At 41.1% G+C, this 23,058-nt stretch overlaps 1 protein-coding gene across 2 annotated transcripts in view; it reads left to right on the forward strand.

The window, feature by feature from the left end:
- Nucleotides 1-23,058, forward strand: part of CDH13 (cadherin 13) — a 984,509-nt gene that overhangs the window by 347,426 nt on the left and 614,025 nt on the right. For both annotated transcript variants that reach the window (XM_026495318.4, XM_057314677.1), the window contains exon 3: nt 21,319-21,527. In XM_026495318.4, the coding sequence (XP_026351103.2) occupies nt 21,319-21,527 (209 nt within the window). The remainder of the gene's footprint in view (nt 1-21,318; nt 21,528-23,058) is intronic.

Raw genomic sequence — 23,058 nt, forward strand, 5'->3', positions numbered from 1 at the left:
ACCAGGATGAGGTCTTCCTCCCTCCTTTCTTTCAGTTTCATAGATTGATGCTTCAAGTCTACCTCATTCAAGAGGATGAGTGATTAAATGACATTTAACGGCCCTTTTGATGTTAGCATCCATTACATTGCATTTTCTGAGAGAGACATATCTCCTTTGGGAAACAGTATTTGAGAAAAACAACCTTCTTAATTAAGTAGGGTGGATCAATAAGAGTTTCTTTTCATTTGCTTAGATTATGATGTTTATTAAAAGAGAAGGACAGTGGTAGAGTCCATTATTTAAATAAAATTACACATACAACTATTTTAGGTGTCTTCCTATGTTACAGATGTTTCACATTCTCTCTCTTTTTTTCTCAAGACAATTCTAGGCAATAGGCATCATTATTCCCACTTTACAGATCAGGAAATTGACTATTAGAGATTCTGTGCAAAATCTCATACAGTTGGGAGGGTACATCTGTACACTCTGACTCCAAAGCTCTCTGTGTAGTTAATAGATATTTTTTTTAAAATAGTATCAAATAGTGCTTATTTAATACTGGATAATGTTGTTTTTTAATCAAATTATTGATTCATGTAGCTGTCCAATTGTTTGGAAGATTATTTATGCTGGAAGCTGTCAGTCTTGAGCGTGACCTGAATCTGCTGGTTCAAGCAGAGATTGCGGGACTCCGTCCCCAGAATCCTTCATGTAGTTGGTCTCAGGTGGGGCCCAGGAGTCTGCATTTCCAAAAAGCTCCTAACTGATGCTCATGCTGCTGGTCCTGGGGCCACACTTCAAGAGTCTCCTATCTATGCCCAACCTATTATTTTCGCAATAAACACATTGAAGATCAGAGAGGTTGATAATATTTTCAACATCAGTAAAAACCCTTCCCACTTGAATTAACTGTGAGAGAAAACTTGAACTGCAGAGATACATAACTAACTCTCATCAATGAAAATTTGGGGTTTGTTGACTTCTTTGTTTGTTTTTATTCAAAAGTGTAAACCATAGAGCCGTCTTTGTTCTCACATTTTCTCCTAATTTATTATCTTCTCTTGAAAATTTAATCGAGACGAACCCTGCCCCATCTCACACACATTTCATTTCCCTGGCCTATTTTCTTTTCTCCGTCCTACTTTGAAATTTGTGTTGTGCTTTGTAGTTGCTCAGGATATTTTCAAAAACATCATCTCATGGACAGATCGGCTACAAACAGGGTTGCTGAAGGCTCTAGTGAGAGCTACCCAGACTCCTACTGAATCAGAGTTACTTTTTTTTTTTTTTTATGGAATTAGAGATGATTTCTGAAGCTGAGACTAGAAACACCCTTTGGCGGAATCCGTCAGCATCCGTTTTTGACGTCTGGCACCAGTAGCAAACTTATTTGCAGTCAGTTGTGGGAAACAGCTGTTTGGTTCTCCATGTCCTTTGAAGCAAAGCTCAAATGCCATTTCTTCTGTGAAGCCTTCCACGGCTCAGGCTCAAACCACACTGCTCGTTCTTCTTTTCTTCCCAGAGAACTCAGGTCACACTTCTGTGTTCCCCATTATGCAACACACTACCTTACTGCAAATGGCCCACTCATTCACCAGACTCACTATCAGTAAGGACAGGGGCTGACCTTTCATCTGCTTTATGCCTATGGAACCCAGCACAATTCTTGAGACTCAGCTTACTGAGGGGGTGAGAGATAGCAGAGCAAAGTAGTGAGAGGCATGAGTTTGGAAGTCAGGCAGACTTGTTTGAAGACCAAATTCTTCTATACCTGTGACACAGGTATAGCTTCACAGTATAAAGCTTCCCTCTAGGCTCAGTTTCTTCATCTGTAAAATGGGGAAATAATACCAGTATCACCTAGAGTTGTGAAAAATTAATAAGATATTGAGATAAGCGTACAATGTTTCAACACACTGCTTGCCTCATGGAAAGAGCTGATTAAATATTAAATGTAAATCAGATGTTTGCAGGCACCCTTTAACCCTAGAGGATTAGTTCAACAGAAATTGAGCCCCCAACTTCGTAGTCCGTAAGTTATGGAGATACAAAGCCCTCCCCCTAATTTATATCAATTCCTAGGGGTTCATGTCCTTAGGATCTGTCTTGCCTCTGGGTCCCGTGCCTTAAAGTCTTTTTCTTTTTTTAGGTAGACAATGAGACCCCTGCCCCAGATTGCACACACACACACATCAAAAAACCCTACATGCTAACACACACACACACACACACACACACACACACTTGTGAGCAAGGCAGAGTTTACTGAGGATTTAAGGCTCCAAGGATATGATACATTCATGATCTTCTGCCATCTCTCTGGCTTTCTCCTTTCTTCTCTCCCCTCCACCCCAAGCTCTGCTCCTCACACCTTCTTGCCTAAATTATTCTTCTCCCAGTTCATCTTTCATTATGCAGAACTCTTAGGAACCACTGTATTTTACCCTCCCGAACTTCCACACCCAGCCTCAACACCAGTCTTGCACCTGGCTGGACCCGCCTTCCTCAGAGGGGGCTGTGGTTGAGCAGAGCACCCGCTTTATCATTCCAGCCGTTAGTACTGTTTTCAAAGTTGTTACTCTGGGAGTCGGAGAGGGGTTTTTCTTTCTTTCTTTCTCACCCAGTCTTACCGTGTTAATGTCACCAGGTTTCATTTTCATACACATCCCGGTCCAGAACTCGGTCCTTCTTCCTCAGGACTCTGATGCTGAAAGAATTCATATCCACCATACCCAGGCTTAAAAGGCACTACGTAAGAACCCAGGAAACCACCCAAAGCAAACTTATAAACTTACAGAGGAAATATGTGCTCTAGTTTAAATGTGGTACTTTCCTGAGTTCAGGGATTTTTAGGTGCATAAAACACACAGTGACCCTCATTTTTCTGTTCCAACATAGCATCTGACCTTATCGAGATGTTAAACCAGTTTGAGGGTTGGGTTTCTGTCTTTCTTCCTATTTGCCCCTTTACTCAAAGAAATGGTACTTTCTTCTTGCTAATGAGCTGGGTCCTTGTCAGAAAAATAAGATAAAATAAAATAACTATTTACCTACCACCTTTGGGCTGGATAATTCCTATTTTATTTTCCAGGAAGCTAAATTTTCAAATGGCTTCATTTAGATAGTGCAGAAAATCAGACATCTTAGTCATTTTGGGGAAAATAATGACAGACTCTCTACAAGAAAAGAAACAAAAATTAATGACAGATCACCTTAAAAGATGACAGATTATTTTCAGTGTGGGAAACAGACCTTGAAGACAAACAGTTTTATGTGTGAACTTGATCAAAAACATGATTCTCAGCTAATTTCTTGGCTGTAAATTAAATTATTGCTTTAGAGACATAAAAAAATATAGATATACACAATTCCCTTCTGCTCTTCTGGGTATATTCATCTTCTCTATGAGTGCTTGTCCATATATTTAATGACTGCAGATAATGGATTTTAAAAGTGTATTTAAAAAGTTAAACCTCTTGAGGATCTATTTTGAATGGAAAATATCTCCCAGCAGATTTTATTTTGGAAAATTAAAGGTAATACTCAGTCATTGAGATAACATTTAGGTAAGTGTATGTGAGTCATTTTCCCCACTCTGCTGATTGTCTTTGTGGCCAATCATGAAACTGAGTGTAAAATACATTGTGAATGAGTTTACTTGCCTGAGCCCTCAGGTGGCTGAGAGTAGATATCTTGAAAAATGTGGGGCAGGGGATGCGATGTGACCTTGGCCTAGAGCATAGATCAGCTAACTTTTTCTACGGAGGTCCACATAATAAATATTTTAGGCTTTGTGAGCTGAACAGTCTCTTCTGCAACTATTCAGTCCCGCAATCGTAGAGCAAAAGCAACCACAGACAACATGTTAATGAGCTGTGGGGCTATCTTCCAATATAACTTCATTGACAAAAGCAGGTTGTGAGCCAGATTTGATCTGCAGGCTGTAAACTCCTGACTCCTAGCTTAGAGGGGTATTTGGTCTTAAGTTGACCCACAAGCTTTTGGTTTCTCGTGTTCACAAGCTGTGTATACATCCTAAACCCTGGTCCACAAAGGTGGAATTAAAATCTTGGTAAGAGCCCTGAGACTTGCCACTGTCCATCAGCACAGGGCATGAACAGAAAAGCAGAAAAGACATCAAGAACTCCAGTTCACCTTTCAAAGTTAGGTGACAGTGTGGTATGTGGTATAGAAACAGTTTGACAGATCATAAAACAATGACAGGTGCATTTATAAACTATTTACTGAGTGCCCACTATTTGTCAGTCTCTGTGCTAGTACTATTGATACATAGGTTACTGTGCTGACCAAGTCTCTGCAGGTGTAAGGCTTTATTCTGGTAAAGGAGAGGCACAGCATGAGAGGGAAGGTAGAAGGGAGCCTGGGGCAGGGCGGGGGACATGGTTTGAGCTGAGTTTCCCCTTTGAAAGTGGGACTCTCTTAAGCAGCTGTGTAGTGGGGGAGAAATATCAGCCTCTTGCATACAAGAAGGTATTCATTCAACAAAACAGAGATGCCTGGTGTTGGCTAAACAACAGAGGGAACATGGCACAAGACACAGTTCCCTCCTTCAAGAAGCTCAGAGTCTGGTGTGAAAAAAGCAAGGGACAATTTGAATGACAACTTGCAGTTTGAATTCCTGGATACTCTGACATACCCTGAAATTCACAGAAAAGGAAATAAAAATGGCCAATACTATGAGACCATACCTACTAACCTCACTTTTCATCATTAATACACCAATTAACCACATGCCTTTCTTCCAGCTATGCAACTGGCAAAAAATATAAAAAACTGTATTTTCCACTGTTAGTGTGAGGAAGGAGAACTCTAATACATTTTGGTTTAGAGTCCAAATCGATAAAACCTTTCTGGTGGACAATTTGTCAGTATCTAACTAAATTTTAAATGGACATTTCTTTTGAATCAGCAGTTTCCAAGATGAGTCCCAACTGTAGAAAAATACTTGCACATATTCACAAAAAGGCAGGTATGAAACGTTTACTACTACACAGTAATTATCGAGCAGGAAAAATCTGAGGGTCCAGCAATAGAGGGCTGTCTTGATGATAGCACATCCATACTAAGGGGTGCCATGCAGTCATGAAGAGGAATTAAATAGATCTGTATGAATTTACATAAACTGTATTAGAAGAAAATGCATGTAATAGACATAAGAGCAAGACAATTAGGGGCGCCTGGGTGGCACAGCGGTTGGGCGTCTGCCTTCGGCTCAGGGTGTGATCCCGGCTATCTGGGATCGAGCCCCACATCAGGCTCTTCTGCTATGAGCCTGCTTCTTCCTCTCCCACTCCCCCTGCTTGTGTTTCCTCTCTCGCTGGCTGTCTCTATCTCTGTCGAATAAATAAATAAAATCTTTAAAAAAAAAAAAAAAGAGCAAGACAATTGGATGTGTGTGGATATAGTTTGTAAATCTGATAGAATATATATCAAATTGTGGTTATTGGGACAAGTGAGGGGTGGATGGAATGGTAAATAGGTGCATTTTCCATTTCACCCCAAAGAAATGTTTACTCTTTTTGTATTTAAAAACAACAATTAATACAATATGAGTTATAAGATGGTTGCACAGTGAAAAAATATCCACTGTGCAAACTTGCCCTTAATTCTAGCGGGGACCACAATTCAGTTATCAACTCTACACCCTTGGAGTTCCTTGTTTACTTTGAACACTGTTTCTTTAAAGGGGGGGTAGGGGAGTCATCTCTTTCTGCCTGCTATTTTCCCAGGATATGTAAAGCCCTATTCCTAGTGATCATATCTGAAAATCAACATAATCCAAAGGTCCTCACTTTGCAATGTTTGCAGTAAGATTTCAGCATCTTAGCATTTAAGTGTTTTCAGATTACATCCATTTAAACATCTGTGATTCATTATCGTAAATATCACAGTTGTGTGGGACCATATGCTTCAGCTTGCAGTATATATATATATATATATATAGAGAGAGAGAGAGAGAGAGAGAGAGCAAAAGCACTAGCAATAAATTTCAGGAACCTTAGACTTGCCATGGGTATGTGCAAAAAGAACATTTCCAAACACGTGGGGCCTTCTATAATCACAGTAATATACTTGAGATCCCATATAAGAATCCTTCAATTGTAAAAGTTGCCAGTTTTGATGGAAAGCTATGATTTACATTTGGCTCGTGCTCATCCCTTGATAATTCAGGTAGGGTGGAAAGCAGAACAAAAGCCTTCAGACGCAGTGGTGTTTACTTCTTAAGGAAATGAGCATGGGCTATTGTTGTTGAGTGAAGAAATCACAAGAAAATGGGACACCTTTAACAAGTGATGAGACACTCTTGGCAGGCATCCTCCTCCATTCCCACGAGGCTGAAGCTAGAGACGATGCCATATGGCATAAGGGATGCAATAAAAATCTCTTGGCAACTGGAGGATGAATAGACATGACCTACAGGGATGATCATTTTCTTGCTTACATCAGAAAACCATATATGCATACAAGAATTAATTGTGCTTCATGTATTGTAAGCCAGATCATTTTATTTTAATTTCCTGATAAGGTTTTGTCAACTAGACAGAACCAATTTGTTATCACAGCTGGCGAGCATCTCACCCACTACAATTAGGAAAGAGCTAAGTGAATTAATTGGTTACAACCAAAGGGTCCACTAATATTTTTGATTGCCAGCTCTTGCCAGGACTAGCGCTGAGCAGAGCCAGAGAGATGAAGATAAAGCTGCAAGAGGCCTTTATCCTGGAAGAACTCCCAGGTTACCAAAGGATGGGTCAAGAGAAAATTGTGAAGATGTAGAAGATGGTGTTCCAGACTCAGCTGCAGTTTGATTGGCATAGCTGCTGGTTATTATCAAGCCCCAACCTTGTCAATACCTTGAGCATACCCTTTAAGAAGGATACTCATTATTGCCTCAGACAATGTACTTGGGTCCCCAAGCACTACTCTTGTCTTCTGGAAATATTTCTAGCCCCTGTCTGGAATGCAGGTGGCATAAGGCCTTCTCTGCATAGAAGCATTCTTGGTATCCACAGGGAATAAAGGACAGGATGTTCAAAATGCCTCGGGATGTTTCATACAGAAGATACTCATCCACACGCTGTCCATAGATTATTTTTGAGTTTTATGAAAATCAAACCATTCTGAAGATTGAGGATCAAACTACCATGTTGGATTTTTTTTTCTTCCCTCATGTTGTTTTATTTGATGTGATCTGGGAATTTGTGACGACTTTATGGTAGAATAGCAGGGTGTTATTCTTCAGAAAGTTGAGATCTCAAGAGTTCTTTGATAAAAGTTTTAGATAGATCACTGATAGCAAATTCCACACTTAGCTTTTCTCCCAGCCTTTAAAAAAGCATACATGTAAGAGCTCTTGAATACTTCCAGGTGTTCTGGGACCACATAATGATCTGGCTGGGCCCCATTCATGCAATTTCCCTCCCTTCTTCAGAGTTTATTCCCTAAACTTTGACCCACAGAGTCTTCTGGCTTCTGCTCTATGGGTTTGCCCCTAATGGATCTAATCACTTACTTCAAGATTCCACTCAACTCCATCTTTGACAGCTCCATCAGCTCTATACAGACTGGTTAACTTCTGTTAAGCTGTATGCTCCTAGGCTATAGAATAACTTCTAACATTTACTTTGGATTCCACCATCCTGGAATAATCGAGCCCCCATGTCTTCCCCTAGGACCTGGGATAGGACTCTGCAATATATGTAAAAAGCAAGTTCCAGCTTTGCTACTTACAAATGTGTGACCTTAAGAAATGTGTTTAATCTCTCTGGGCTTCAGTTTCCTGATCTATACAAGATTATCTTTATAGGACAGTTGGAGAGGGGCAAGAAATGTTTACCAATGATTAGCCCACTGCCTGGCATGTAGAAAATGTTCCATAAGAAACTATTATGGAAGATAGATGTCAAACCTGAAAAATAAGAATGATTATGGTTTTGTAGACTGCCTGGAAGATCTAGAGAAATGCTTTGGATAATTCCCAGTTCATGTCCATTTAACTTGGATACCACTATTATTTATGTTCACTGAGCTAGTTCAGAACTGAGTGAATGATGCCTTGCTAGAATCTTCAGCTAGTTCATAAACCAAAGTTTGATGTTATTACAAATGTTTGATACCCAGCCAATTTGTCCATTTTTTAAAATCAGGTAGGTTGGAAAACTAACCCAGTACATGTTGGCTTATTATATTTTATGTGAAAAAAAATCCTCTTTTTTCACTCACTAATTCTTGGATAATTCTTCACATATAGTAATTAGAGTACACGGAGTGGTACAGTGAAACTTCTGGAGTGTAGTGAACCTGGGTTTGAACCCAAGTTCTATCACTGACCTTTGCACCATGGACAACTCATCCTCTCCAAGGGTCCTTCATTTCCCCTTTGTGAAACAGTTGAAATATCATATGAAGATTGGGGTGAGGAATATCTCACCTTATGTTCCTGATACTTTGTTAAAATCTCAAATGTAAATAGACACAAAGATCAATGGGACAGAATCGAAAACCCATAAATGAATCCACAACTATATGGGCAATTCATCTTCCACAAAGCAGGAAAGAATATCCAATGGGGAAAGACAGTCTTTTCAACAAATGACATTGGGAAAACTGGACAACAACATGCAAAAGAATAAAACTGGACCACTTTCTTACACCATGCACAAAAATAAATTCAAAATGTATTAAGACCTAAATGTGAGACAGGAAACCATAAAAATCCTAGAAGAGAACACAGGCAGTAACTTCTTTTACATGGGCCATAGCAGCTTCTTTCTAGATATGTCTCCTGAGGCAAGGGAAACAAAAGCAAAAAGAAACTATTGGGATACCATCAAAATAAAAACTTAGGCACAGCAAAGGAAACAATCAACAAAACTAAAAGGCAACCTATGGAATGGGAAAGATATTTGCAAATGTCATGTCTGGTAAAGGGTTAGCATCCAAAATATATAAAGAACTTATAAAACTCAACACCCCAAAACTGAATAATCCAGTTAAAAAAATGGGCAAAAGGGGGACACCTGGGTGGTACAGCCAGCTAAGCATCTGACTCCTGGTTTTTGCTCAGGTCGTGATCTTAGGGTCAGGAGATTGAGCCCCACATCAAGTTCCACACTCAGTGCGGAGTCGCTTGAGATTCTTTCTCCCTCTCCCTGCCCCTCCCACTTGTTCTCTCTCTCTCTCTCTCCCCCATAAATAAATCTTTTTAAAAAAATGGACAGAAGACACAAGTACACATTTTTCCAAAGAAGACATACAGATGGCTAACAGGCTCATGAAAAGATGCTCAACATCACTGATCATCAGGGAAATGCAAATCAAAACTACAATGAGCTATCACCTTACACCTGTCAGAATGGCTGAAATCAAAAACACAAGAAACAACAGGTGTTTGGTGAGGATGTGGAGAAAGGGGAAACCTCTTCCACTGTTGGTGGGAAGGCTAACTGGTGCAGCCACTCTGGAAAACAGTATGGAGATTCCTCGAAAAGTTAAAAATAGAACTACCCTATAATCTAGCAATTGCACTACTAGGTATTTACCCAAAGAATAAAAAATACTAATTCACAGGGATACATGCACCCCAATGTTTATAGCGGTATTATCTACAATAGCCAAGTTATGGAAATAGCCCAAGTGCACATTGAATGATAAATGAATAAATGATAAATGAATAAAGATGTGTCATGCATATATATATCATATTGCAACAATATGGAGAGCTAGAGAGTGTTATACTAAGTGGAATAAGTCAGTCAGAAAAAGACAAATACCATATGATCTCACTTATATGTGGAACTTAAGAAACAAAACAAATGAGCAAAGGGGAAAAGAGAGAGAGAGACAGACAGAGAGGCAAACCAAGAAACAGACTCTTAACTATGGAGAACAAACTGAGGGTTACAGGAGGGGGGATGTTGGTGGGATGATGGGGTAAATAGGTATGAGGATTAAGGACTTCATTTGTGTGAAGAGGGCATTGTATGGAACTGTTTGATCACCGTATTGCACATCTTAAACTAATACTACACTTTATGTTAACTAACTAGAATTTAATTAAAAACTTAAAACTTTAAAAATTTAAAAAATTTAAAAATTTTTTAAATTAAAAAAAAAACTTAAAAAAAAAAAAAAAAACCTTAACTACTACTTCTCCCAGAACCCACCTTCCTCTTCTGGGCTTGAACATTTAGAGATCATTGTTTACTGAGTACTGCTTCAGATTATAGATTATAAGGTCTTAAGGAGATGGGACTGTGTCTTCTCTATTAATTATAGCATATAATTTATGTTTATTTCAATGTTTATAAATCAGAAGCTGATTCAATACACATTCCCTAAAGACTTGTTTTGCAGGATTTTTGTTTGTTTGCTCATCTCGGACATTTAAATTTATTTCCAAGTGTTGGTTTACCATTGCTGCACTCCTTACCTGCCTTCATCTCCAAGCCCTCCTCATCCCTTCTGAAACATTCCGTGGGAGTGTAGAAAGAGACTGGTGGGTCATCCCGCCTAGAGTTGTGGGGAAGAGATTGGGTCAAAACTAAAGGCCTTTTAGATCCATGATGCTGTCTTGCTAAATTGATGGTGGTCAAGGTTATAATTAGATCTTCCAACTCTCCTAGCCAATTGAAAAATGTGCCTTATATGATTTGCCTACTTTCACTCTTTGGGTTATGTATTAGTATCAATATTTACCTGAAAAGCTGTAATTCATCACTCCAAATGTTTCTAATGTGTTGCTGCATTCTTAAATATGATTTTATTATGACTTAAGGCCAAAACATTGATTAAAAGAACACATCAAATTTTATAATAAAATATAGGAAAGTTATACAGAAATTTACTTTCTAAGCAGTTTTTAGAGAACACCTCTCTTCAGTCAAGTGAGAAATGCATGTGGATAATCCCTCATCTTGGATACTTTCTGATAATGATGAGCATGCTCATTGGTTGACTTTCTCTCACTGCTAGAAGTAAGTTGTTATATTGAACTATGATTTGTTTGCTTGTAATTTTTACCCTGTGATGCTTGTTTGTACTTTTAATACAATGAAGAAATGGAACATGCATCCTTCAACAGGGCAACCCTCCAGATGGCTGTATAGTCCAATCTTCAGTAGACATTCAGTAGACACTGAATATCATGAAGGCAGATTATCTACCTTATTCATCTTTATGTTGGCATTTATCCCTTACCGCCTACTATCCCGCACACTGTAAGTAAAAAATGATATTTTTAATGGGTTGCTAGATGAGATTTAGAATAATAGAATTTCCCAATTTTAAGAGACCTCATCCAATGCCAGAATGTCTTCCACACCATTCTTGCTGCATAGTCATTTAGATCATACTTCAGAGTATCAAGTGACACGCAAATTATTTCATCCAGAAAGAACTGGAGCTTCCAAACGGTAACGTGAATTTCTTCAGGCTTTTCTAGTATTTGGACAACAATGAGTTCATGCAAATACTAATATTTTCACTACACATTCTTGTAGCCCCCACCTGCACAATTGTGAGACCTCAACAGACCCACCTCCCCTGACCATCATTGAGATTATTTCTGAAAAACCTCACACAAACTCACAAGTTATTCTCCCATGACTTCTCCTTCTAGCCTCTTTGTTGGTTAACATACCTGAAAAGCTCTTAAAGGAAGTGTCTCCTCACTGCTTTTGTGAGAAGGCTGTTTCTCAAGCCCATCTCTAGGATCCCCAAAGCCATGGACCCCCAAGATGCCTGAAGACCCAAAGCTGCTTTAGTCTTCATTGTACCAGAGCAAAGTCAAGTGTATTCCATTAGGAAATAGGGCCAAGCCACCATTCACCATAGCGGTTTGTGAGGAACTAGACTAACAGTGCATGAGATTACCTAAATTGCCTGCAGTTTGTGAATCTTTAAGCTTGTATATGTAGCTTATTCTTTCCCTGAGCTACAACCCCATGGGGCTGGACTAGGAAACTAATGTTGAGTTCTCTCTGTCTTCCTTCTGTTTCTGCATTTCTCTAAGTGCTCATGTAGAAGTTGTCCTCCTGATAGGCCCTTTCCTTCCTATGTAGATCTGCCCACGCAGTGGAGAGTTACTTGGGAAATCACAGGTCCGATTGCATCAGACATAATCAGGATCTGAATCACAATTTAGGCTCAGCCAGGACACACTGCCCCATGTCCCCAGACAACTCCCAACTGCAGAGCCAAAAATCTTGAACATTGTAGTGGAGCAAATCTCTCTTCTCATTAACTTACCCTATACACAGAAGTAGGGAGGAAGGCTTGTTTGCACATAATTACTAGATAACTCAAAAACTAAAGGGTTTGTAAGAGCCATGTGCTAGTACTATGAAATCACTGAGAGGGATCCCTGTAAATCTGAGACTTGATGACTCTCAAAGATGCTGAATCTGTGATTAATATCTCGCTGATTGGGTGACTTTCAATTGGCTTATTCAAATCTTCATGTGAGTTTGGGCCATCATTCTCACTTTTGTTTGGATACTTTCAAATTTGCTTAGCTGTCAAGTTGCAGTTCTGCTATTTATTCATTCGATGAACAGGGCTGAGTGTATATTGTGTCAGGCACTATGCCACAGGAAGTAAGTCCAATTTGAAATACAAATTCATAGTCATTATAAGTACCATGGGATAGACAATGGACAGTATTCTTTCAGAAAACAATCTGCCACATTTTAAAGAATCTGTAACAAGAGGAAAATGTAACACCCTGACAGAAAAGACTAGTTTCAGAACTAGCAACTCAGTTTTTAATGGTAGTCAGAGAAAATCCCCTGAAAGCAGATATGGGCTCTGTCTTGTTCCAAGAGGAAGCCCCTAAGGGTTTACATGGTAAAAATAGGTTTCTGCAGAAGATCACTTGACAAGATCATTCATTATGATATCTTTGCCTGACATGATAGAATTGAAACTATGTTATCAAAGTTGGAATTGAAACATAAGATGGTATTAAGACTGTGCATTCTGCACCTATCAAATCTACAAAGCCTTCTGAGGTGAAATCTATTCCTGAGCTAATCAGTCATGGTTGGGACCATGCCCACAACCTTACAGAAGCTCTGCCGACAACAGGGCTGATTCCAGGCCAAACATGGAGTATAGGATACAGTTCTGTGCACTTGGGAATCAGGAGGGTAGAATGAATGAAGGCTGAAGGAGGTTCCTATTGTATGATCCAGGATCTGACCCGATGTGGGTAGGACTAAACATATGTTCATGAAGGTTTGATTGGCTAGAATATTTGAGAAATGCTTTCTGTTTCTCTCAGTTGGGCAAGTCCATAGAGCCTCTGGACTAAGCCCTGTGAGTTCTTTTAAAGGAAGTTGGTACTTCTGGATGCCCGTGGGATACTGAGGGATGTGAAAAGCAATTAGTCTTGCTCTGTATCCTGGGGAGAGTCCATCTGATGTCTCTGAATTAAGTGCTACTTCAGTTATCAGAAAGGCATGGCTTTCCGTGTCCCAGCCAAGGACTAGCAAATCAACCAATATGTAGGCCCTTCTTGCTAATGGAACAACTGGATGCTGTTTTACTAACTAGGACAGAAGTACTGAGGTATTTGGAATAGCATAAGGGAGAGTAAACAATTTATATTCTGCAGCACAGAGTCATTGTCTGGTCTCAGTGGTGTGCTGGAGTCAGCTAGTACTTGAACTCCTAAGAGCTGGTTGTTAAGTTTCTAGGAAATCTGCAAGCCAACTGAAGGCACATTGGTATCTGAAATCAGCTATGTTTAGAATATTTACACCATAGACATTGGCAAATGATATGAATCAGGACTTTTTCCTTTACCATCATATTGCTGAAACAATGCTACTTTCTTCTGTGTGTGAGTAGAGATTGCTAGAAGTAAATTACCTATAGATCCAACCATATCTACCTGTGGGGGAGATGCAGCTCCTGAGAAGACTGATTCAGAGCCCACAGGCCCCCTGATCCACATGCATCCTCCCCCAAGTGTACAAATAGTCTGAACACCAACTCTAAGAGGCCTTGCCATTTATGTACAGACCAGTTTTCACGTATCTACAAATGTATGTATGTATGTATTAAGGACCATTTGCCCATCTATATGGATCATAGGTGGATCATAGACTGACCCTCAAGCACTTACCAGAATAGCACAAATTCTATATTTTAGTACATACCTATCTACATGAGCAGGGCTGATCTATATTTTGTGGATAAATTTAAAACCATTTGCATTTTCATATTTTCTGGGATCATAATACAGCTTAATTTGCTCGCTCACACATTTCAAGATGGTAAGAAATCTATGCCTTTTGGATTTTCATCCTTAAGAACCACATTCAAAAAAAAGAAAGAAAAAAAGCATAAAATCAAGGTCAGGAAGATTAAGCCCCTTAATTCACGTGCCAAACTTTCCATTTCAATTGTGGTTTTGTCTCCCAGCTAAAGTTTGTCTTTTTGTGACATTTGCATTAAGCCCAGAGGACATTTTGAGTGGAAACATGCTGAAAGCATAATTGAAACGCTGAGTGGTGCCATTTGTCTAATTTGCATTTTTCCCCCAGGTGGGGAGTTTTCACTCCCCATTTCTTCTCCTGGGGTGTTCAAAGATTATCTCAAAGAATGATGTTGTGCAATTGATTCCAATAAATCCCCACGTACAGTATATTATATATATATATATATATATATATACACACACACATATATATATATGTGTGTATTTTTTTTTTCTTTCTAGAAGCTATTTTAAATGCTACAGTGATAAACTATGTAAGGAAGTCCTTTGTAGGTTCATAATAGTACAGATAGTTTATTTTCCCACTCAGAAAGAAATTTTGAATATTTGTCCCCAAACTTGTTCATTAGAATTTTTCCTTTCAGTTATCCTCATGGTGTCATTCCAAGCTATTTAGGAGGGTGTCTCTATAGAAACAAACATTTGAAAAAAAAAAAAAAGGTAGACATAAACTATTCAATTTCATCCTTAATATGTTCTTTGAACTCTGTGCCCCCAAACATGCACTGACTTGATCTCTATTAAAAAGTTTGAGAATCACTGATATTTTGGTTGTGTCAACAAAGTTATTAAATGAGACAATGATGTAAGGCTGATGCTATCAGTTGCGCCCTTTAATGGGGCATTTAAGAGATTATAATCAGTGGGGAAATAGAGTCTGTTTTTCTAGGAGGAAGAAGTCAAATAAGAGTGTGGTAAATTGTTCCTCTTTTGATTAAGTATTCCTCATATACTTCAGATCTGCCATTTAGATACGGCCAAAGTTGCTGCCATCAGTGAGGTCGAGATTTGTGCTTTTTCTAAGGTGTGCATCTTTCCCAAACTTGCATTATTTATGTTAGACGTATTCTTTCAGATATCAGAAGGCCTCCTAGATTATATCAAATAATCGTAGGGAATTCTATCATATCCCTTTTAGATTATAAGCCTGAGGTAGGGTGGAGCCAGGCATGAATTTATCTAAATGAGGGCTATTCAGAGAGGAATGTAGCCCAGGCCAGCATTTCAGGAGGGTGGAACTCACATCACTCTGAGGGCTTTAGAGCCTGCAAGGGCAGGCATGTGTTTTTATTTGACTCCTTAGATTTAATTTAACACTACTGGGGGGGGCGGAGCATCTGGCCCATCCAATATATATTATAAATGTTATCTCCAAATAATTTTGTGAGAATAAATAATGTGAGACAAATAAAAGTATTAAGTGAATACTAGATCAGCTATGAAAATATGGTGAAAATGTGAGGCTGGACACGGAGCATTTGAAGAAAGGGAATACATTCACCCAGGCAGACTAGCAGGAACTGTGTAGCCTTCCCCTCATTCAACCTTGCTAAGTCTCAGTTTCTAGAGAGGAAACAAATTATCTACCTCAAACTGGTCATGTGAGGATTCACTGCAATCATGAGTGTAAAGCTCTCAGTGCAGTGTCATGCTTTTAGGAAAAATAATACTTTAGATTGATAGGAAGTTATCTGTACAAACAATCCATTTCAAGAACATTTAGTGAAAGTCTGTTGAGTCTACTATGGGTGCAGCACTATAATTTCACTTCTTTGAGGCCATTTTTTTTTTCCTTCGTAACCTCTCACGTGAGACAGGTAGGGCTTTGCCAAGAAAAGTAGGAGGATTCAAAGATGGGCAGGGATCTGGATCAGAATCATCTGCCTCACTCCCTTGGCCCCAGCAGAGGAGCCTCTAGTAACCATCTCCATGGTAACCACATTCGGCCCAGCAGGCCAGAGCATGGGTACCTGACTAGAAAGAGATAGAAGGACCCAGGATGCAGGTGGAAAACTAGCTGGAAGCAGGAAGCTATGTAGGAAAAGGAAATAATGTAGCTTCCTTAATGCCCACAATAACAGGAGTAATGATGGTAATAATTCTTATTCATGGAGCTCTATCCTAAGTGTTTTATGCATGTAGGTACATATGATCGTGTTGAATGCTCACCATAAGAATTATAGTCCCCATTACAATACCTGTGAGGGAGGTACTATTATTCATCCCGCTTTACAGATGAAGACATTGAGTTGCAAAGAGGATGGGTGGTCTGCCCAAGGTCACAGGGCTGCTACACATGAACCAGGTTTGGAAAAGGGTTTAGAAATCTGCCATTAAATCTGCCCTTTCTTAGGGCATGGGAAGAGCAGTTCCTGGCATGCTAGGTCCCCAACCTCTTCTCTGTGCCAAGGATGGCTGGGAAATGTAGAAACCTGGCATCTTGACAAGCAGTCCATTGTCTGAGGTCCTGGTTCTTGCCCCTTAGCTGCATTAGAGTCACCTGGAGAACTTTAAAGAGATACTAGTGCCCAGACCCCAGCCCAGCCCAGTTATATCAGAATCTTGGTTGGAAGTTGAACAGGTATTGCTATGTTTTAAAATGCTCTCCAGGTGATTCTCATAGCCTTGAAAAAGAACAACAGGAGCAGATGCTCCTGAATTGGTAAAAGTGTCTAAAACAGAGACCCAATTTTGCAATCCTTAGCTATTTGATAAAACAAGCTGGGAAGAAAGCTAGACTATATTGGGTGTCTTCAATGTGCCAGATCCTGTACGTAAATGTGGTCTCTCAATATGCCCTTATCTGGGACCTCTGAGAAGCCCAGAGGGATTAGTGAGTGGCATCAGGGGTCAGGATGGGGCAACTGCCCTATTCCCTCTTATGCATCAATTCCCAAAAAATGAATGTCCTGAGAGCTTAAACTGCAGAAGTAGACAGAGGGACTGGGGGCAGGTTCCTGCTTTCTCTGGGTGTATGAACTCTAGCAAGTTGGTCAATCTCAGAGGCTCAGTCTGTTTTCCTGTAAAATGGAAAATGATGCTTGTAGAGTATGCCTTTTCAGTGGGGCTATATTTCCCCCAAGAGGGTGGCATGGGGGAGGGGCAAAATATTGCACTTTGTGTGTGTATATAAAGCACAGAGGGACATAAGTACACAGACACGCAGTATACCTGTGCCATTAAAATTTCATGACAGTAGTGACACCTGGGTGGTTCAGTTAGTTAAGCATCTGACTCCTGATTTCAGTTCAGATCGTAATCTCAGGGTTGTGAGATCCAGCCCCAGGCTAGGCTCTGCACTGGGCATGGAGCCTGCTTGGGATTCTCTCCCTCTCCCTCTGCTCCTCCCCGGCTCACGCTCAAACTCTCTCTCTTTCTGTTTCTCTCTCTCAAAAGGAATAAAATTTGGCAATTTATTTAAAAAGCAGCCAACCAAACAAATAATTTCATGACAGTAGTGGCAATTAGGCAAACAGTTCTAAAATCCTGGGGGGTACATAGTGGGAAAAAAAGTTGAAAATGCTGCTGTGGGTTAGAATTGCTTTGAGACAAAAAGAAGACTGAATATAGAGTCCTTGGCACACGGCCTGGCACTCAGATGCCACTCAATAAATGGTAGGTGTTGTTCCTGTTATTTGTCAAAACATTCATTCGTTCAACAAGCACACGCTGATCCCAGCTTTGGGACTAAACACAGCATTACCGGGATTAGGAGGAAAGTTAAGGTATCACCTCTGACTTTACTAATGAGCTAAGTCAAAACTAGGCATGGGAGGCCAAGTACTCTCATAAATGGATGCACACAAGGTCCGAGGAACTAAGGGGACAGCATGGACATTCATTTCCTACCCATTTCCAGTGCTGGGCTCATCTAAGACAAGAGTTGACTAAAGACCTTCTTTCTCATTCCTGCACCTGCTTGTAGCAGCTTCTGCTGCCAGCATTAAAGAGGTACCATGCGCCCAGTCCACCACCATTAGAGTATCATTTTGCCCCTGGAGAGCAATTGCATTAAGTGTAATCATTATTGATGGCCTCCTGTATGCAAAAGCAGTCTGTTCATTGCTGGAGATATAGAGACGAATGAAAAACTGAGATTCAATTTCTGCTCCTCGTTCTTTTTCTAAAAGATATTTTATTTATTTATTTGAGAGAGAGCACACAAGGAGAGGGAGCAGCAGAGGGAGAGGGAGAAGCAGGCTCCCGGCTGAGCAGGGAGCCCAATGCGGGGCTCAATCCCAGGACCCTGGGATCATGACCTGAGCCGAAGGCAGACGCTTAACCAGCTGAGCTACCCAGGTACCCCTCTGCACTTGGTTCTGATAAGGAAAACAGATACATAAAATGGGCATATTAATATAACATGATATAAAAGTTCCTGTGTGCAGGAAACTGGGAACACAAAGAGGATATTTGGACAAGCTGTGGAGCTGACTCTCGTAGAGTGACTAAGAGTTAACAGGGTGAGGAAGGTGGGAAGTGACTTCTGCACAAAGGAAGCAATATGAGCAGGGGGGTGGGAGAATATAGTAGGTGTAGGCTGGCGCAGGGGTGAGTAATATGTGAGACACGGAGCGAGGACAGAGGCCGGAGGGGAGGCCAATGGACACCTTAGCCATGGAGGACCTTAAGTGCTGGCATCATTTGCAAAGGGAAGCTGTAGTTGTATGAGACTAAGGTAGAGGCAAGTTGGTTCTATAGTTGTGATGGGAAGGTCCAAAGCTTTCTTTAAGGAGTAAGTCTTGATGTGGCCTTCCAGACCCCACATTTCCAGCTTATCTCCACTCTCTGCTCCTCATTTTCCTTGCTCTCTTTGCCTATCGCACTGGCTTATTTGCAATCCCCTGAATGCCACTGGACCTTTGCACATGTTGTGTCTCTTTCTGCCTGGAATAGGTCCCCTGTTACTTGTAAGGGTATTGAATTAATGTCTTTCTCTCTGACTATACTTCAACCCAGGTACTGTGTCCCTTTGCTCAACATTATAAACCCATCATCTAGCATAATATAGATTCCTAGTAAATATTTGTGGAAGGGAGTAGTGGAGGTGGGAAGGAAGATAGGAAGGAAAAGAAGGGAAAAGAAGAGAAAGGCAGAACTAGAACCCCACAAACGTTTGTATTTCCTCCCTCTTCCCCACTCCCCCCCAGTTCATTCTGTCTTCTTGGGTTCTTCCCAGGGGCCAGGGCCAGAACCAGCCAGCATCCTGGCAATCCAGCAGGCCCTGACATTTGTGCAATGTGCCTCCAGTAGATGAATGCTAACCGACAACAGTGAAACAACTTACGTGTCTCTCCTTCATAGTTCACCTCCAAAAACTGAAACCAGGCATGCCCAGTTAATCTTGGCTACCAAGATGGTCAGAGGAAGTGAGCAAGTGTCTGAGGACTACAGACTCCCAAGAGTCCACTTATGCGGCTGCACAAAGTTGTCCCTAAAGTTGGCTCGGGAGCCTGAAAGGTGTGGGAGACCCTGATGCAGAGGGGGCTCGAGGAGGCACCATGCGGTGCGCATCAGGGCTGGGCAGGAGCACAGCGGCAGGATTGAACTGGGTGTTCATGCCCTGGTCTTCAGGTTCTGACGGGACTTTAGGAGGGCTGTATTTTATATGAGGCTTTGTCTTTACTGAAACATGTAATTGTGAAAGGCCAATGGACCAGGGCTCAAATGTTGGTTTCATCATTTACAAACTGTGGCGGGGGTGGGGGGAGGACCTCCTTTGCTCTCTCTGAGCTTCAGTTACCTTATCTATAAACTGGGGTCAAAAAAGTACCTCATTCGTTGTACAGATTAAATAAGATAATGCATGTAAAATGCTTAACACTTAGCCTCGCGTGTGGAAATTGTTCAATTCACATTAGCTATTATCATTATCAGCTAATATGGTTATTATCACCTTAAGAATTATCTCCCAGAATAGAAAGATCAGCTTAGTTCATCAAATATTTATATGGCTTTAACAGTGTGCTCAGACCAAGGTGGATGTTGTCACCAAAGACACGCAAGAAAGTTCCCTGTAGCAATATTTTGAGAGCCCCAAACTGCACATAGCTCCGACGCCCATCAAGAGTCGAATAGGTAAATTCATTATAGCCACATACTGGAATACTACACAATGGTTAGGATTAACTGCTGTGACTCACAGACACATGGCTGAATCTCCCAGACATAGTATTGAGTGGAAGAATCCAGACACAAGAGAACACGCAGTGGATGATCCCATTTGTATGAAGGGCAAACACAGGTGGAACAGACCTGTGGTGTTAGAAGTTAGCATCGTGCAGCCTTCAAGGAGGAGGCTGGGGATTGTGCTCAGGAGGGAGGGGAAGAGGAGGGTTGGTAGTATTTTGTGTCTGGGCCCAGGCCCTGGGTGTATGGGTGTGCCCACTTTACGAAAATCAAGTTGTACATTCTGATTTATGTGCTTTCTCTATATCTGTGTTATGCTTCAGTTAAAGGTTTGCTGAACAAACAAGCCTGTTCAGCAGAGAGCTAAGAAAACAAAAGTGGGGTGAGGAAAGAAAGCAAGCAGTATAATTCTGTGCTTGCCCACAAGAACAGCTGCTTTTCTTATTCCTTCCCATACACGACTTAGCCATTCAACTATAGGAATTTTGTCTGCATCTATCCCACCACTGCCTTAATCCGGGCCAGGCATCATTGGTACAACACCAGACTAACTGGTTTTCTTGGCCTCTCTTCTCTCCAAACCATTCTCTGGAACCCAGAGCTGTTATCTTAAAAGATCCTGTTTGTGTCTGCGTCCTTGGTGCTTAGCACCTGCCTGGAACATGGGAGGTCATCAAGGACAGATCTAGATTGAATGAAGTTCCCCAAAACAATCAAAGCCAGAGGGCTACAAGGGGATGCTGTGGGATAAGGGGATAAGCATTTGTAGATCTGGGTGGGGAGGGGTAACTCACGTTTAACGGTCAGAGATTTCTCCAGCACCAAGCTGCCCAACCTACTCACACTTTTTGTTTTTGTTCATCTGTTTTGTTTTGTTTTGTTTTGTTTTGTTTCGTCAGTGACCTTCAGTGACTGCAAGGGAAACAACAAGCTACACTATGAGGTCTCAAGCCCATACTTCAAGGTGAACAATGATGGCAGCTTAGTTGCCCTGAAAAACATAACTGCGGTGGGCAAGACTCTGTTCGTCCACGCCCGGACTCCCCATGCAGAAGACATGGCAGAACTCGTGATTGTCGGGGGGAAAGACATCCAGGGCTCCTTGCAGGTAACACAGCTGTTTGGGATAAACTGGGTCCACAGAGGAGCACTGGGGTCTATAGGTCTTATACGGAAAATAGTTCTTGGGTTTATTATTGGCCAAGACTTTTTTGTTGTTACAAATGACAAAAACTCAACTCAAAAAACTATTGGGGGGAGGTGGTGGTGGTATGTGAGAAATTATTGGCTAATGTGGCAAATATTTCAGAATAACTCTGCCTTCGGGCATGGCTGTGTACCGGTGCCCAGATACGACATCAGCTTTGATCCTTACCCATTTTGTGGTTCTAGTTTCCTTCTGTTGGCTTCGCTCTTAGACAGTCACATCCCTTTCTGCCTTCCAATGTGATCTCAGCAGCTCTACTTCATTTCCCCAGCCTCAAGTCCCCCGAGAGAGCACCTCTTCCTGATAATGCCAATGAATGCTTGAAATCAAATCTCACTGACTCTCCTTAGATCATGTGTCCATCCCAGAACCAGTCACTGTGTCCATTGGGTAGCAATGCTCTAGTTGGCTAAGTCTGAGTCACTCATCTTATTCTGAAGCCAGGGTGGAGTCAGCCCCACCTAAAACATATGGGAGGAGAGTGCAAGGTGGTTTCTCAAAGTAAATTAGCATGCTGTTATCTGAGGATGGGAAATGGTACTTGGGCAGGCGAGAACATGGTGGCCCACTATAATTGTAGAGCAAGGCAGCCATTGCATATGACACTGATACTTTGCCATGCCCTGGTGCCCATTCCTTTCCAGATACACACACATGCTGGTCCCTGCATCTGTGCACATGTTTACACACATTCAGAATGCTTCCAACTGCCCTTTAGACTTCCTGATTGTATCACCGAGACTTTTTGCCACCATGCACTCACCTACTCCTTCATCAAGAGCTTCCGGTTTCTTGATAGAAAGGAAAGGCATATAGCAAGACCCTGATGAAACAGTAACAATAACAATGGTGTGTCCCCAGCTGGGTGTGGTTAGCCTTTGTGCCTGCTGGATGGTTTGCTCTTACCCAGTTTTTCAAATCCTGATTCTTGCTGCCTTTCTCCATCTGCCACTCTCCCCATAATCTTGTTTTATCTGCTAATTTTGTTCAGTGGTGGAGGGTGGGGGATGGCGCGAACACTGTTTCTACAGCTGGGGAGCAGAGACAGAGACTGTGTGATCTTGAAAGAATCATAAAACTTCTTTATCTTCAGACTGAAGGGATGAAGCAGCCTGGGATGGCAAATAAGTGGTGTGTGCATTGCCCCATTCTGTCACCATACTCATGGCAGATATTGCTAATTATCCCTGACTTGACCTGAGTACCTTTCCCAATACAGTGCTTCTGGAAGCAACTATCAATTGATCATTCAGAGATGTTTCCAGGGATGGAATATATTCGCCATCCCTAGACCAGACAGACTCCACAATTCCCCTTCCTATCTGTGAATCTGTGAGTTAAGGGTAGATAGCAAGCTAAAAAATGAATCCACAGTGTGCCACTGATATTTTCAAAGAAAATAGGATATTGATGAATACATCCAGTGTGGAAA

Source organism: Ursus arctos, unplaced genomic scaffold (assembly GCF_023065955.2).
Source record: "Ursus arctos isolate Adak ecotype North America unplaced genomic scaffold, UrsArc2.0 scaffold_19, whole genome shotgun sequence".
In the NCBI taxonomy this organism is placed as follows: domain Eukaryota; kingdom Metazoa; phylum Chordata; class Mammalia; order Carnivora; family Ursidae; genus Ursus; species Ursus arctos.